This window comes from Rhagoletis zephyria, unplaced genomic scaffold (assembly GCF_001687245.7).
Source record: "Rhagoletis zephyria isolate East Lansing unplaced genomic scaffold, Rhagoletis_zephyria_1.1 Rzeph_scaffold_00142, whole genome shotgun sequence".
NCBI lineage: Eukaryota > Metazoa > Arthropoda > Insecta > Diptera > Tephritidae > Rhagoletis > Rhagoletis zephyria.
The window spans coordinates 304,373-315,942 of NW_016157226.1; the positions used below are offsets into that span (position 1 = coordinate 304,373).

Below are 11,570 nucleotides of genomic sequence, written 5' to 3' on the forward strand. Positions count from 1 at the left end.
TCTATTTACAAAACCAAAATAAAGTTTTTCGGGAATCAAAAAAAAAAAAAATATGATGTTATAATTCACATTTCGCTCGAATCCCAAATATCGCGGTTTAACCATTCCGTCAGCGAATCACGCGTGCACTCATTCTGTTCATTCAAACACTTAATAGACATTATATCAGACATGCAACCGTTAAGAATGTAGGCTTTTACACAGGGCATTGCGCATAAGAGACGAAGTATCTGAAATAAGTGTAAAAATAAAAGCTTATAAAGCCACGAAATCGCTAAAGAAATTTCGTGGAGCCGACCTTGAGGCATACCAGCTGCAAATTGGCATTCTTAGACTTCGCCAGCGCAATAATGCGTTTCGGCAGAACGGTAAATTCACGACAACGCCAAAGCGCGCGATCGCTCACCAAACCATGCAGCAACGCCAGCAGGACGTATTCATAATTATCCAATTTGTGCTGCTCATCCGCGATTATGTCATAGAGCATTTTGACGCCATCAATTTTATCGAAACGCTTCTGACCCTCCTCACAACGCAGCAGCATAGCGAAGCATTTCATGCAGAGTTCATGATAGAAGAGACGTCTGCATTTGATGCGCTCAATCAGAAGTTCGAAACAACCGTAAGCTATGCCAAGCTGAGGCGCAATCTCCAAGAAATGGCAAAGGTGTTCCCACAATGGATTGGGATGGAAGGGTGTGCAAGGATCGTGTCTAAAAATGAGTGCGAGTTTGCTAAAAGAGTCGGTTTTGTCGAGCATATAGAGCAAAACTGAGGAGGGGCGTAAAAGTTAATATATTTACATAAGTATAGATTGTTTAAGCTATTAGAGTTAAGCTTTCTTACTTTCTGGTTTCTCCGTTAAATTGCGCAGCAATTTGCAAGCCAACAAATGCGTATCCTCACGCTTATGAATGATCGCGTAAAACTCGTCGAGTAGATGAGTGCGTTGCGCAATCTGGTGAGCGCCATTTAGATAGCCGGAAACTATATCTGGCGAGAGGGGCAGGCAGAAAGTGTAAACTCCTTTTGTTTATTTTTTTTTTTGCTTTCTGACTACTTACAGAATATTTTCATCAACTGCCTGCGTTCGTGGTAGTGTTCCTGATGATAGCCATACTGTAGGCGCATGAACATATTTGTGCACCTAGCGGTAGAAAAAAAAACAAAAGTTCAGCGTGTTGGAGCTGCTATTAGACCAGTTCTATCTTCATAGAATAAGAGTCCACTTACTTCCGCACCACATCGTACTGTGTAATGGCCCGCTGCGCTTGCCATGGATTGCGCAATACTTCTGAGAGTGAATTAATATTCTGCCATTTTACTAGCGGCACGTCACTACACATATCTTTGATCAACTTCTCTACGCATATGAAGCCGTAAGCCAACGCCGCATGGTCCCGGAAATAGGTGGAACTCTCACATTTGGCCACGTCTGGGCATGCACATTTGCAGCGCTTCGATTGACGTTGTTGATATGCGCTGGTGACCAAATCGTTTATCGTTTCACTTTTCATGTTCTTCACTTCGAGTTGAAGGAAGTGATTCTTATAGCTGGCAAGCTCTTCCCACATCTTGCTAGGGTTAGTCGTATTGAAGGTTTTATAATGGTTTCAGAAACGACGATTTAAAAAGCGTTATTTAAATATTTTAGAACAATAAGCTAAGCAAAACAAAAATTACTGAATATTTCTGAAAAATTTTGTCAAATTATTGGAAAAACAAGAAATTAATATATCACGCAATTTTTTGGAAAATGTCTGTAGGAAAATTTCACAGAATTTTTTGTATGTAGAAAATAAGAAATGAAACGTGTCCTAATTGTTGGCAGCGTTTGGAAGTCGCCACTTAGCTGAAGATCACCTTCACACTGAGGCCCAAAGTTTCCCTGAGAGTGAGCAAAACATTATGCTGTGCATGCCGTTTGTAGCACGGTGCCACAGACGTGAGCACCCGAACAGACACCTACCTGAGGCAGAACCTGCGCCATGTCTCGTCTACGAACTGTAAAGGCAGGCCATAAGCGGCATTCACAGGGAGTCTGTCGCAACCCTCACCAACTCCCGACCTGTGACGGACGGTTTAGGAAAGCTAACACCGACCGTTGATGAGACAAAACTTCAATTCCCTGTTGGAGTCGCGCTATAGATACTATCACAAGTGCGTTCTGGCTACTGCAGAAGACTAAATTCCGACGTACGTAATGTAAATCCATTATATGGAGTCTCTGCATGATACAAAATATATCTTCACATATCAGCAAACCCAAAATCAATTAACACCCCTCTTCCTCTGGTCCATCCCCACCAGAGGGATATATGTACATTCGGTCCTACCAAGAAAAGTCAGAGTGGAAGTACTTTGTGTACCTGCATGTGACCTTGGACTTGAACAGACAGGGCGTCGTATCAGCAAGGTGGATTTGAAATGGAGAAAGGCTCACAAATCGCGGACAAGTAAGCTTTTGATGCAACGGTTCTTGGAGTACTCGATAAAAAGATTCTACGTAAAATTTACGTGGCGTGCCTTGTTGGCTTGTTGGACTCGGTGGCTTCGTCTACTTGGGAACCAGTACTCGCACCAATAACCAACCAACGGCTACTTTGGACTTGTAGAATTGAGCAGTAAGGACCTCCCTCGACGAACTAAAACAGCACTTGAAAATCTCTCATCGTGCCCGTATTGATGTGTAGGCCGCAATTTATTTGCTTATGATCTGGCAGCTCTAGTCTGAAGTGAAGTGAAAGTAACACTGCTTGCCTTTTCATTTTTAGCAATACTACACTACTACAAGTAATTAGAAAATTGCACTGTGGGCATTGCTTTCGCAAACATCTCTTTAAACTTCAACTACATACATGCAAAAACAATAACCCAAATATAATATGTTACATATACCTAACGAACGAGCACAGCGATTAGAGATAGAGACTAGCTAACGTATGAAGTGCGGACTGAGACTATGAACGGAGACCCCGACGTTCGTACCGAGATGACTGACAATGTCGACCTAAACATCTTCGAGCAATTTGCTCAAACGGCCTCCTGACGAAATACTTGGCGGTAGTACCAGCGGGCAAACCGGACGAGAAGAGGTGGTTTTAGTACGTTAAAATCTCACACTGGCTTTCGCTGCATTCCACCTCTATATGAAAAAAACCTATAATTAACTCAGAGCGAAAATTTGCTAAGTCCACTTTTACTAAAAAATTTATTTTAATGCAGGAAGCAAGAACTATGTATTAAAAATTATTAATTTCCTAAAAGATTATTCTAACTATTTCACTTCTAACCGTTTCTTTTCAGCAATACGCAAACTTTCTAAGTCCAAAACAGTGACAGAAGTTGTGATAAGTCCCAAAGAATGCACAAATTTTTCATAAACATTGCGTAAATGGATTCGTTTGGAGATGTTTAGTTACGCGAAAGGGTTTTATGCTCCCCTTTAAAATATTTAAAACTGGGCTTAGCAGGTTTTCCCTCTCAGATAGCGATATCTAGGTAGTTTTGAGTGGNCTAGATAGACAGCGATGGAAGCTTAAGCGAAGCGCACGAAACACACAAGTGTAAAACGAGTCATATAGCATATCATTTTATATTCAAACGATAAATTTAGATTTCATGTTTTTTGTTAAGCTTCAATAAATAAGCATATGCATAAGCGTTAGCAAAGTTTATTTAATTTCCGTGGAACGCGTGCGGTGAGACATTCTTACAGTGGGTTAACTACCAAAACACGGTTTGGTTTAAATCCGATCATTGGATCATGAAGAAAATAACGATAATCTAAAATTTGTATGAGAATTGAAGTCGGTTTTGTTTTTTGCTTAAAAATTACTTGTTTTTTTAAACCGTAGTAAATCTACTCCGATCGGAATAAAGTCTGAACGCTGATGCCAGATTCAAAAACAGAGTTGTATTGAGTTGAGACATTGCTCTTGGGACTTTAGGGGGGACTTGCGATAAAAAATTATGCCGCAACACATATTTTACAAAATTAATCAAATATCTTATTATTATTATTTCATTCTATAGCCTAAAAAAATACTCACTTTTCACTTTCACCGCGTTGGCCTGCCCAATTTTTATTTCGTTTGTCTGTTCCACGGTTGCCATTTCCAAATAATTTTTCGGACCAAAAAATGAACCGAATGGTAAAACATTGACCAATGTTTTATTACATCGGAAAATTGTGTAGAGTTTCTTCTTCTTTATCACGAAAATATGCCAATTCAGCTTTTATAACGATTTTTTTTATATTGCATCCAAAGTGCATTACAATTGTATATTATTAACATTATATTATTCAGTGGACCACACGAAAAGAAATGGACCCAATTTGGTCCATTTGGTACAAAACGGCAACCGTGGTCTGTTCTTGGACGGTGAGAGCCACTTTCAGAGAGTAATTTGTGTTTCTCACTAACCCCATGTCGCCCGGACTGTTTATCATGAATGAATAACAGGCTGCTTTTTTTTTTTATTGAAAAAAATGTCAACTTCACTAACAATTTTACGTTAATGAGTTCGCTGCCGTTCAGCTTTCAAATTTAAAATTTTATACGATTTGATGTTTAGTTTCGGGCACGAAAGTGGTTTTTGCCTTCCCATGGTTTTGTGCAGTTTCATTGTCGTTTTGAGAGCATTTCGTATTAACGCTCATTTGCCCGAAACTTATCCAGAAATGTAAAAACAGACCTTTTATTAGGAAATCAACCCAACGAAAGCAACCCTGCTGGCTAAAGAGAATTTAAAAAACCGGCTTTTGACGCTCACTGCATTGTTTCGCGCTCTTCGTTCATTGTGGCTGAAATCGCAAAGTGTGGAAAAACGACGATAGCAGACAGATTTAACTTCAGTTGATTTTAAACACGCGCGAAGACAAGTTGGTGAAAGCTGTTCGCTTGATTTTTAACAGCAATTCGCTTAATATTTCTGAAAAAAAAAACAACTTGCACTAATTTGCTGGCAACAAGAAAAAAAGTGCTGTGCTGAAAGAAACACGATTTCAAATTCCCCAAAGAAACTGTCGAATCTACGATTTTCTTAAGCCAAAAATAAAATATTACTAGCGAATCTAAAAGAAGACTTACCGAAAATGAAATTCTTAAACAATTTCCGTTGAATTCAAAGTTATTTGTGCAACGAAAATTTCATAATTTCCCAGTGGTATCTATGACGACTTGGAATAAATGCAAATTCTATAAACAAATCAAACGGAAGTTGACTTAGTTTGCGCAAATCGTAATGTAAACACACACGAAAAGCCGCGTACAAAAACAACGGAATAAATGCTATATATTTACGTACATATGTAAAACAACCAGAAAATAAAACTAAACGTGAGAAAACAAACGTAATCATTTGAACGCAATCGCCAAGCAGTTAAAGGTGGAAAAATCGAAAACAAAACACAGTCATAAAAAGCAACAACAAAAAATAATAACAAGAAATTCCTACCTACAAAAGGTAAATAGCGCCGTGAGTACCGGCAGAAACAACAACGCGTCAACTACTTACAAATAAACATACATTTCTCCACCTAGCAGCAATAGCAACAACAATAACCAAACGAATGTGCGGAGCAATAACCGCTGCAAAGTAACAAAAATCGTTAGGTGAAAAGGGACGGTGAATTGAGTAATAAACGTGAGAATTGTCCGTCTGCAAAAGGAATCATTCCTTTTTTTTTTTGTATGCATCCCCCATTTTGCCGATGAATAGAAATCACTGCCAAAAATATTTTTTTTTCTTCAACTCGAAACAAGTGAAAAGGAGTAAAACAGAAAAAAACGGACAACAGACAACGACAATTGGTACGTGGGTGTGGTAATTGCATTGCTGCAACTCGTCTTGGACTTTTACTGCTAACTGCCGACTGCTGACTGCTGCTAGCTGGCCAACAACGAAAAAGGACAACGAACTGCTAAGTGGATAAACGAGCATTCATACATACATAAAAAAAAAACATTGTCCATTGAAATTTGTTACCTTCTACTTACATACATATATTTTTGCTGTTCTTCCGAACGGATTCCGTATTAAGCTGTAAGGATTACGGGAAGATGGCGCTGATAAGACTGGCTAGGTGAGTATTTAGAATGAAGCGATGCAAGGCAATAGCAATGTGTGTATGTAGCATAAATTTAAAGTATGTATGTAGCATGAAATAAATTTAGACTTAGAGGAATGTCGCAAAACAACGACATATCTGTTTGCAAAGTCGTTGCATTGCGCTATCGTCAAGAGCTGATAGGGTCCTTGTAACGAGTGAGTATCCTGCAGTGCCGCACATGTGCTTTTTATGCATTTACGTATATAAATATAACACAGTGAAGGTCATATAACAAGAAATGATTTTGTAAACATTGAAAAAAAAATATTTTGAAATCTGTTCGAAGACCTTGCCGTGTATGCAATTTGTAATAAAAATCAGTAAAGATTTAGTTCCTTTTTGGGGAGAAGTGTCGGTTATTTCTAGTATTTTTTGGTAAAATTTAAGTCCAAATTTTTGAATATCAAATAAGCGCTAATTGTAATTTTTAAGGTACTAATAAAAACCAGTAATTAAAAAAAAAATATTTTAAGACAAGTTTTTATTCAATCTCGATTAATGCATAAAAAACTCAAATCAAAAGTTCGTACAAGTAAAAAAAATATAGCACTGAGAATAAGCCCACTCCGGTAACAGTTTGTCTCCAAACCAAACTCGAAAAATTATACAGAGAAACTCACTAATATGGACTCCCGGCACAAGCAGATAGGACACGGTTGCCAAGACCTTAGATCTGCCAGAACGCCGCGCTACAGACAGCCGCGGCATGAATCCTCATGGCGCCAAATCACCAACTCCACAGCGAAGCGCAAATGCTTCCAGTTGAGGAGCACAGCCACTGAGAATCAGTTTCCGCTGCTACGTTACTGTAAGGACCATTCTAACAGACACTTGCTAGCGCCAGAGTCACCTCCGTGCCATGTTCGTAGACAGCTCATTAACCACACAGCCACTGGATCGGACAGGCTGCCTATAAATACTGAGCAATAGACTGCAGCAGTAGTCTGTCTTCTGAGCAGGGTTCCCCAAAGGCAGTACAGTTCCCTTCTTCGCTAGCTTGTCTGTAACAGTATCTGGTTTCTTGAGTTAATAATGAAATGCAAAGTAAAAACACTTTGAAGACTCAACGTATATAAGTAAAATTGGTTATTTTTGCACCTCAAATTATTATGTCCAACTGAAGTCAAAGTATTCTCGTTTCTATGGCCACCACTGTACATGCATACGATGTTTAGGTATGTACATATGTACACTTAAAATTTTCTCTTCCATACATATCTTATGCGCTCATGGAACGTGACTGCTGGCACATACAACACAGGCGCACACACATGCCCACAACAGCATAGCAATAATAATAATAACTAGTAATTTTTAGCAAAAAAAAAAACCGACTTCAACTCCCATATAAAAAAAAAATATATATATATATATCTCATGATCCGCTGATCGGATCTTAACCAGATTAGTATGGGACCACCTCTGAGACACTACCTTTCCGACCACAAAAGAATTATCGAAATCGGTTGACGTGGTCCAAAGTTATGCGGTAACATACATAAAAAAAAAAAAACAAAAAAAAAAGATTCCGACGAACTGATAGCCTCCTCCTTTTTTGGAAGTCGGTTAAAAATGCAATAGAAGCAAATTTATAACCATCAGCTTCCACAGCTGACCAAGCCGGTCCCTCTTCGCCATTTCCTTTACTTTCGTTAAACTTTGCTGAATTTCCTTTGTTTGCTGAAGACTTTAACGGTGTATTGGGTGGGAGAAGGTGCTGTTGATTTTTCGCATTTCTGCATTTGGTTCTATTGGAAATTTGCTTATTATTGGCAAAACTTTGTGGAAAATGTGAGACTTGCTGATGTTGGAAAATTTATGTATGAAAAACTAAATTTTCGTCCCATTTAGTCATCTAATTTAAAAATTAATTAATTTTTGATAATTTTTTTTTTTATTTATCTATGCAAAATTAATTTAAAATAAATAAAAAATAATAAATTGTTTATTGGTAACAAAAATTTAAGCAGAGCACTCTCCAAAATAAATAAATAAATGGTACATTTAACTAAAAATATATACATATTTCACCCGCTCTTCAGCTAGCTGAAAAGTTTGCATATTGATCAAACAAAATTCGCTACACTAACAAAATAAACAAGGCTTTAACTAAATGCAAATTTCCACTGAAATATCACCAAATGACACAACTGGCAAAACTAATCCCATTCATTGCAAATTCATATGAGCAAGCAAGTCCAACAGTGTCGCGTGTGGCTATAATTAGCAAACTCCTCCTTCTCCATGACCAACATACGAGTTATTAATGGCTAAGTGCTAATGATGCCGCCTGATAAGTAAAACTGGCGCACTAATGTAGTTAGAACTTCATTCAAATGCTCATTCCCTAATTGGTAACCTTTTGTGAAGAGTAAACTCACAAAATGTTCGGCGTTTGGGTGTTAAAAGGCGTCGTCACATCTGATTACATCAGCTCAAGCCAAACGTCATGTGAACCAGCACTCCATGCGCACAGCTGACTCAACTCAACTCAACCGGTCATGAACTGGCGCTAAAGCTGATGCCACATGAAACGCTTGCTTCGCTTTACGTGACAGATTCGCTTTGACAGCTAAGATGAATTGTATGAAAATGCACAAAGCATGCCACATAGATCATTGAAGCTGCAGCGCGAAGCGAAAAGATGGCCAACTCCCATCTTTTTGCGCGCTTTGACAATCAGCCGGTTTAATATTTATTTTGTTTCGTCCAAATTCGAGTATTCATGCTGAAACATAAAACTCAATTACATTGCTGATAATTTTAAAGCAAAATATCTTAAATCCACAGCAATTTTGACGAGTAAAAAAGCAGTGCAAAATTGATTTCTTGGCGTTCATTGTGGCATACCTTTTGCGTCTGGCGCTTTGCTGGCAAATTTATAAATGTCACGCAAAGCTACAAAGTTTTATCTGGCATCAGCTTAAGTGAGCTCATTTGCTTGTTTACTAAGTACTAGATAAGCATATGAATTGCATACATACATGCATAAAAATATACAAACATACATACAAGTAAAAAATAAATAAATAAATATTATCTCTTCGGTAAGTGGCATTTAAGTGTCCAACTGCTAGTTTACTTAGCTGATTTTCATTGTGTTACAGCGTTTTATTATTCACAAAGCCCCTTCATCTCCCCTCAGTAATTGCTGATGACAGCTATTCCCTAATACGTACTTATTAACTATTGACATTACACCAGTTTAGTTACAATAATCTTAACAGCGCTCTGTATTGTTTTGCGTGCTCTGTGCGGTGGGCAATGAACTCCATCAACAGTTGGGCGCTAAATGCAAATAAAAATATGTATTTACGATTACTTATCAACCCGTTTCTTAACTCTTTTATTGAATTCAGTCTACTAAACCTCCAAAGGGTGTTCACATATAAAAATATTGCCAGTTTCTTTGGAGACAATTTAGTTAAATGCCCAGCTAAAGTCTGATGGCCAATAGCGATTTCTGTTAACTTTTTCCTCGTATTTGTTCATAAGTAGAAACTGTCCGTTTTCCTGTGCCGCAGATGGGTCTTTGGGGCGATAAAAGAGGTTACCGTTTCTTTCTTTGCGAGTTTCTTCAATACCACTGTAACTCGGAAACGAGAGCCCCCAAACTCGCAGCTTTTTAAGGTATTACCTCGCCACTTTTTAAAGTTACGCCAAGATCGTATTGTTCTGGTTCCGGTTGCCACGCATCTCTCAAAGACATAGTTCATTGGCTTCGAGCACCTCAAACTCGGTGCTATACTGAAGGCGTTAGTAGTTAAAGCGGAAATTAGGAAAAAAATTACGCGCCTCATTAGGTATCCCTACATCTCGTCAACGTTACTCTTTGCTGGGTCACTTGGCATAGCAATTGTACGACTAGTCAAAGAAAGACTAGAAAGATGTAAAGGAACGCAGCAGCTGATGAGATAACCAGGCATAGCTCTGAACTACAAATTCTCTACAATCAGCGTTTAGCGAGGTTATGAGTACATTTTGCCAACATACCATAACCGTCACGAATATCCTATTGAGAAAACTGTTTGCATTTCGAAGTCTTTACGGCCGTGGTTGAACAGAGAGCAAACTCAAATACTTTAACAAGTTTGAAGCTCTGCAGTAGGGGTTCGTACCGATCCGTAGTTTTACTCCGGAATAGAAAAAAGGGGAATCAGTTTACTACTTTCAATGTATCCAAGTATTAAAAGTGTGGACTTTTCACCAGCTTGTCATTGCTAGTGGAGGTGAAACTGTCGGACCTTCACAATTTCATGTGAGTGTCTTCTGCCGCCTCACACAAGGCAGATCTCAACCTAGTGTAGGCATGTAGGCTACATACACGGCTTTCAAACCTTTTCTTTCAAGACCTCTTCTAACCTAAGATTGTGGCTCTGGAAGGAGAATATTCACTCATATAAGTAAAGATCGAGCTGTACTGAGAGCCAGCCTTCAAGCGCGGTTTAAGAATGCATCCAAATCCGAAGCATCCAAATCCGAACAATTGCCAATGGTATTTCGGTCTGTACGGCTGGAGATCCGTTGAAAGAGATGGATAGGTTAGCTAGAACGCCGTCAAAGAAACAATTTCTGACCGAAAAAAGAATTTAATAAAACAAAATAATCCTTCTATGGACCAGTTGCATGGGCGATAGGCACCGAAAGAGATAGGAATAACGACCTGCATAAAACGCAGGAAAATACCACGATTTAGTTGGCATATGGACGATATGCCCGAAATAAAATATCCACCGACTCGGCATAGAAGGAATGACAACTAAAGCGAAGACAAGGCGCAAACAATTACAATGGAAGCAGCCAGTCATGAAACTTCGTAAACGAGAAGAAAACTTAAAGGCAGTGATAATTTTAAAAGTGTCGCGAATAAATTCAGTAATGACCCAGTAGAACTTGGGAGCATCGTACGATTGCTCGGTGAGTACTCCCTTGGGAGTATACGAATACTCCCCATTGCTCCCTATGCTTCTGTGTATAAGCATGTTATTTTGTATACTCCCTTTAACATTGGATGTCCTAGGAGGGGGAGTAATACCTTTTACCTCCTAAACGAGCAATCGGGGAGCAAACACAGAATTATCATCCCAAAAACCTTCTAATGGAGCAATACGGGAGTACTCCCATAGTTACCTCCCAGAAACCTCCCAAAAAGACAACAAGGGAGTGCACATAGAAAACATCCCATATACCTCCCGAACGAGCAATAAGGGAGTGCTCCCATTAGAGGCATCCCGAAGGCCTCCTATAGGAGTAATAAGAGAGCAATGATAACGAACATTTTAAATTAGCCAAATAGATTTTGCTATTTATTAAATTTTTTATTTAACTTTTTAATCACGTGCATTTGTGCTAATTTTACAAGACCTTAACAGATATAAGTACGAGATCAGATAAAACATAAATGATACGTCTTACATAATTGCTTAATTTTAGAATTATATTGCAGAGAAATCAT

The 11,570-nt window shown here is 38.6% G+C and overlaps 2 protein-coding genes across 3 annotated transcripts in view; one reads left to right on the plus strand and one right to left on the minus strand.

Moving 5' to 3' along the window:
- Positions 1–65: 65 nt before the first annotated feature.
- Positions 66–1,704, minus strand: LOC108382005 (uncharacterized). Its single transcript, XM_017638407.1, has 5 exons — positions 1,234–1,704; positions 1,065–1,147; positions 847–993; positions 299–771; positions 66–230 (listed from the first exon to the last, which is right to left on the minus strand). Exons 1-5 carry the CDS (start codon positions 1,572–1,574, stop codon positions 66–68), a joined length of 1,209 nt encoding a protein of 402 aa, XP_017493896.1. The 5' UTR covers positions 1,575–1,704.
- A 3,141-nt stretch (positions 1,705–4,845) lies between these two features.
- Snp (Snipper) overlaps positions 4,846–11,570 on the plus strand; it is a 28,229-nt gene continuing 21,504 nt past the window's right edge. For both annotated transcript variants that reach the window (XM_017638343.1, XM_017638336.1), the window contains exon 1: positions 4,846–6,088. Coding sequence is in view for 1 of the 2 variants with exons in the window: in XM_017638336.1 (XP_017493825.1) it covers positions 6,066–6,088 (23 nt within the window). In the remaining variant the exon portion in view is untranslated. The remainder of the gene's footprint in view (positions 6,089–11,570) is intronic.

Bases quoted from the DNA above. Each gene is read 5' to 3' on its own strand.
- LOC108382005 (XM_017638407.1), bottom strand. From the start codon at position 1,574: ATGTGGGAAGAGCTTGCCAGCTATAAGAATCACTTCCTTCAACTCGAA. The intron at 994-1,064 runs GTAAGTAGTCAG...CCCTCTCGCCAG, and splicing joins GCAGTTGATGAAAATATTCT to ATATAGTTTCCGGCTATCTA. The intron at 231-298 runs GTCGGCTCCACG...CACTTATTTCAG, and splicing joins TGCAGCTGGTATGCCTCAAG to ATACTTCGTCTCTTATGCGC.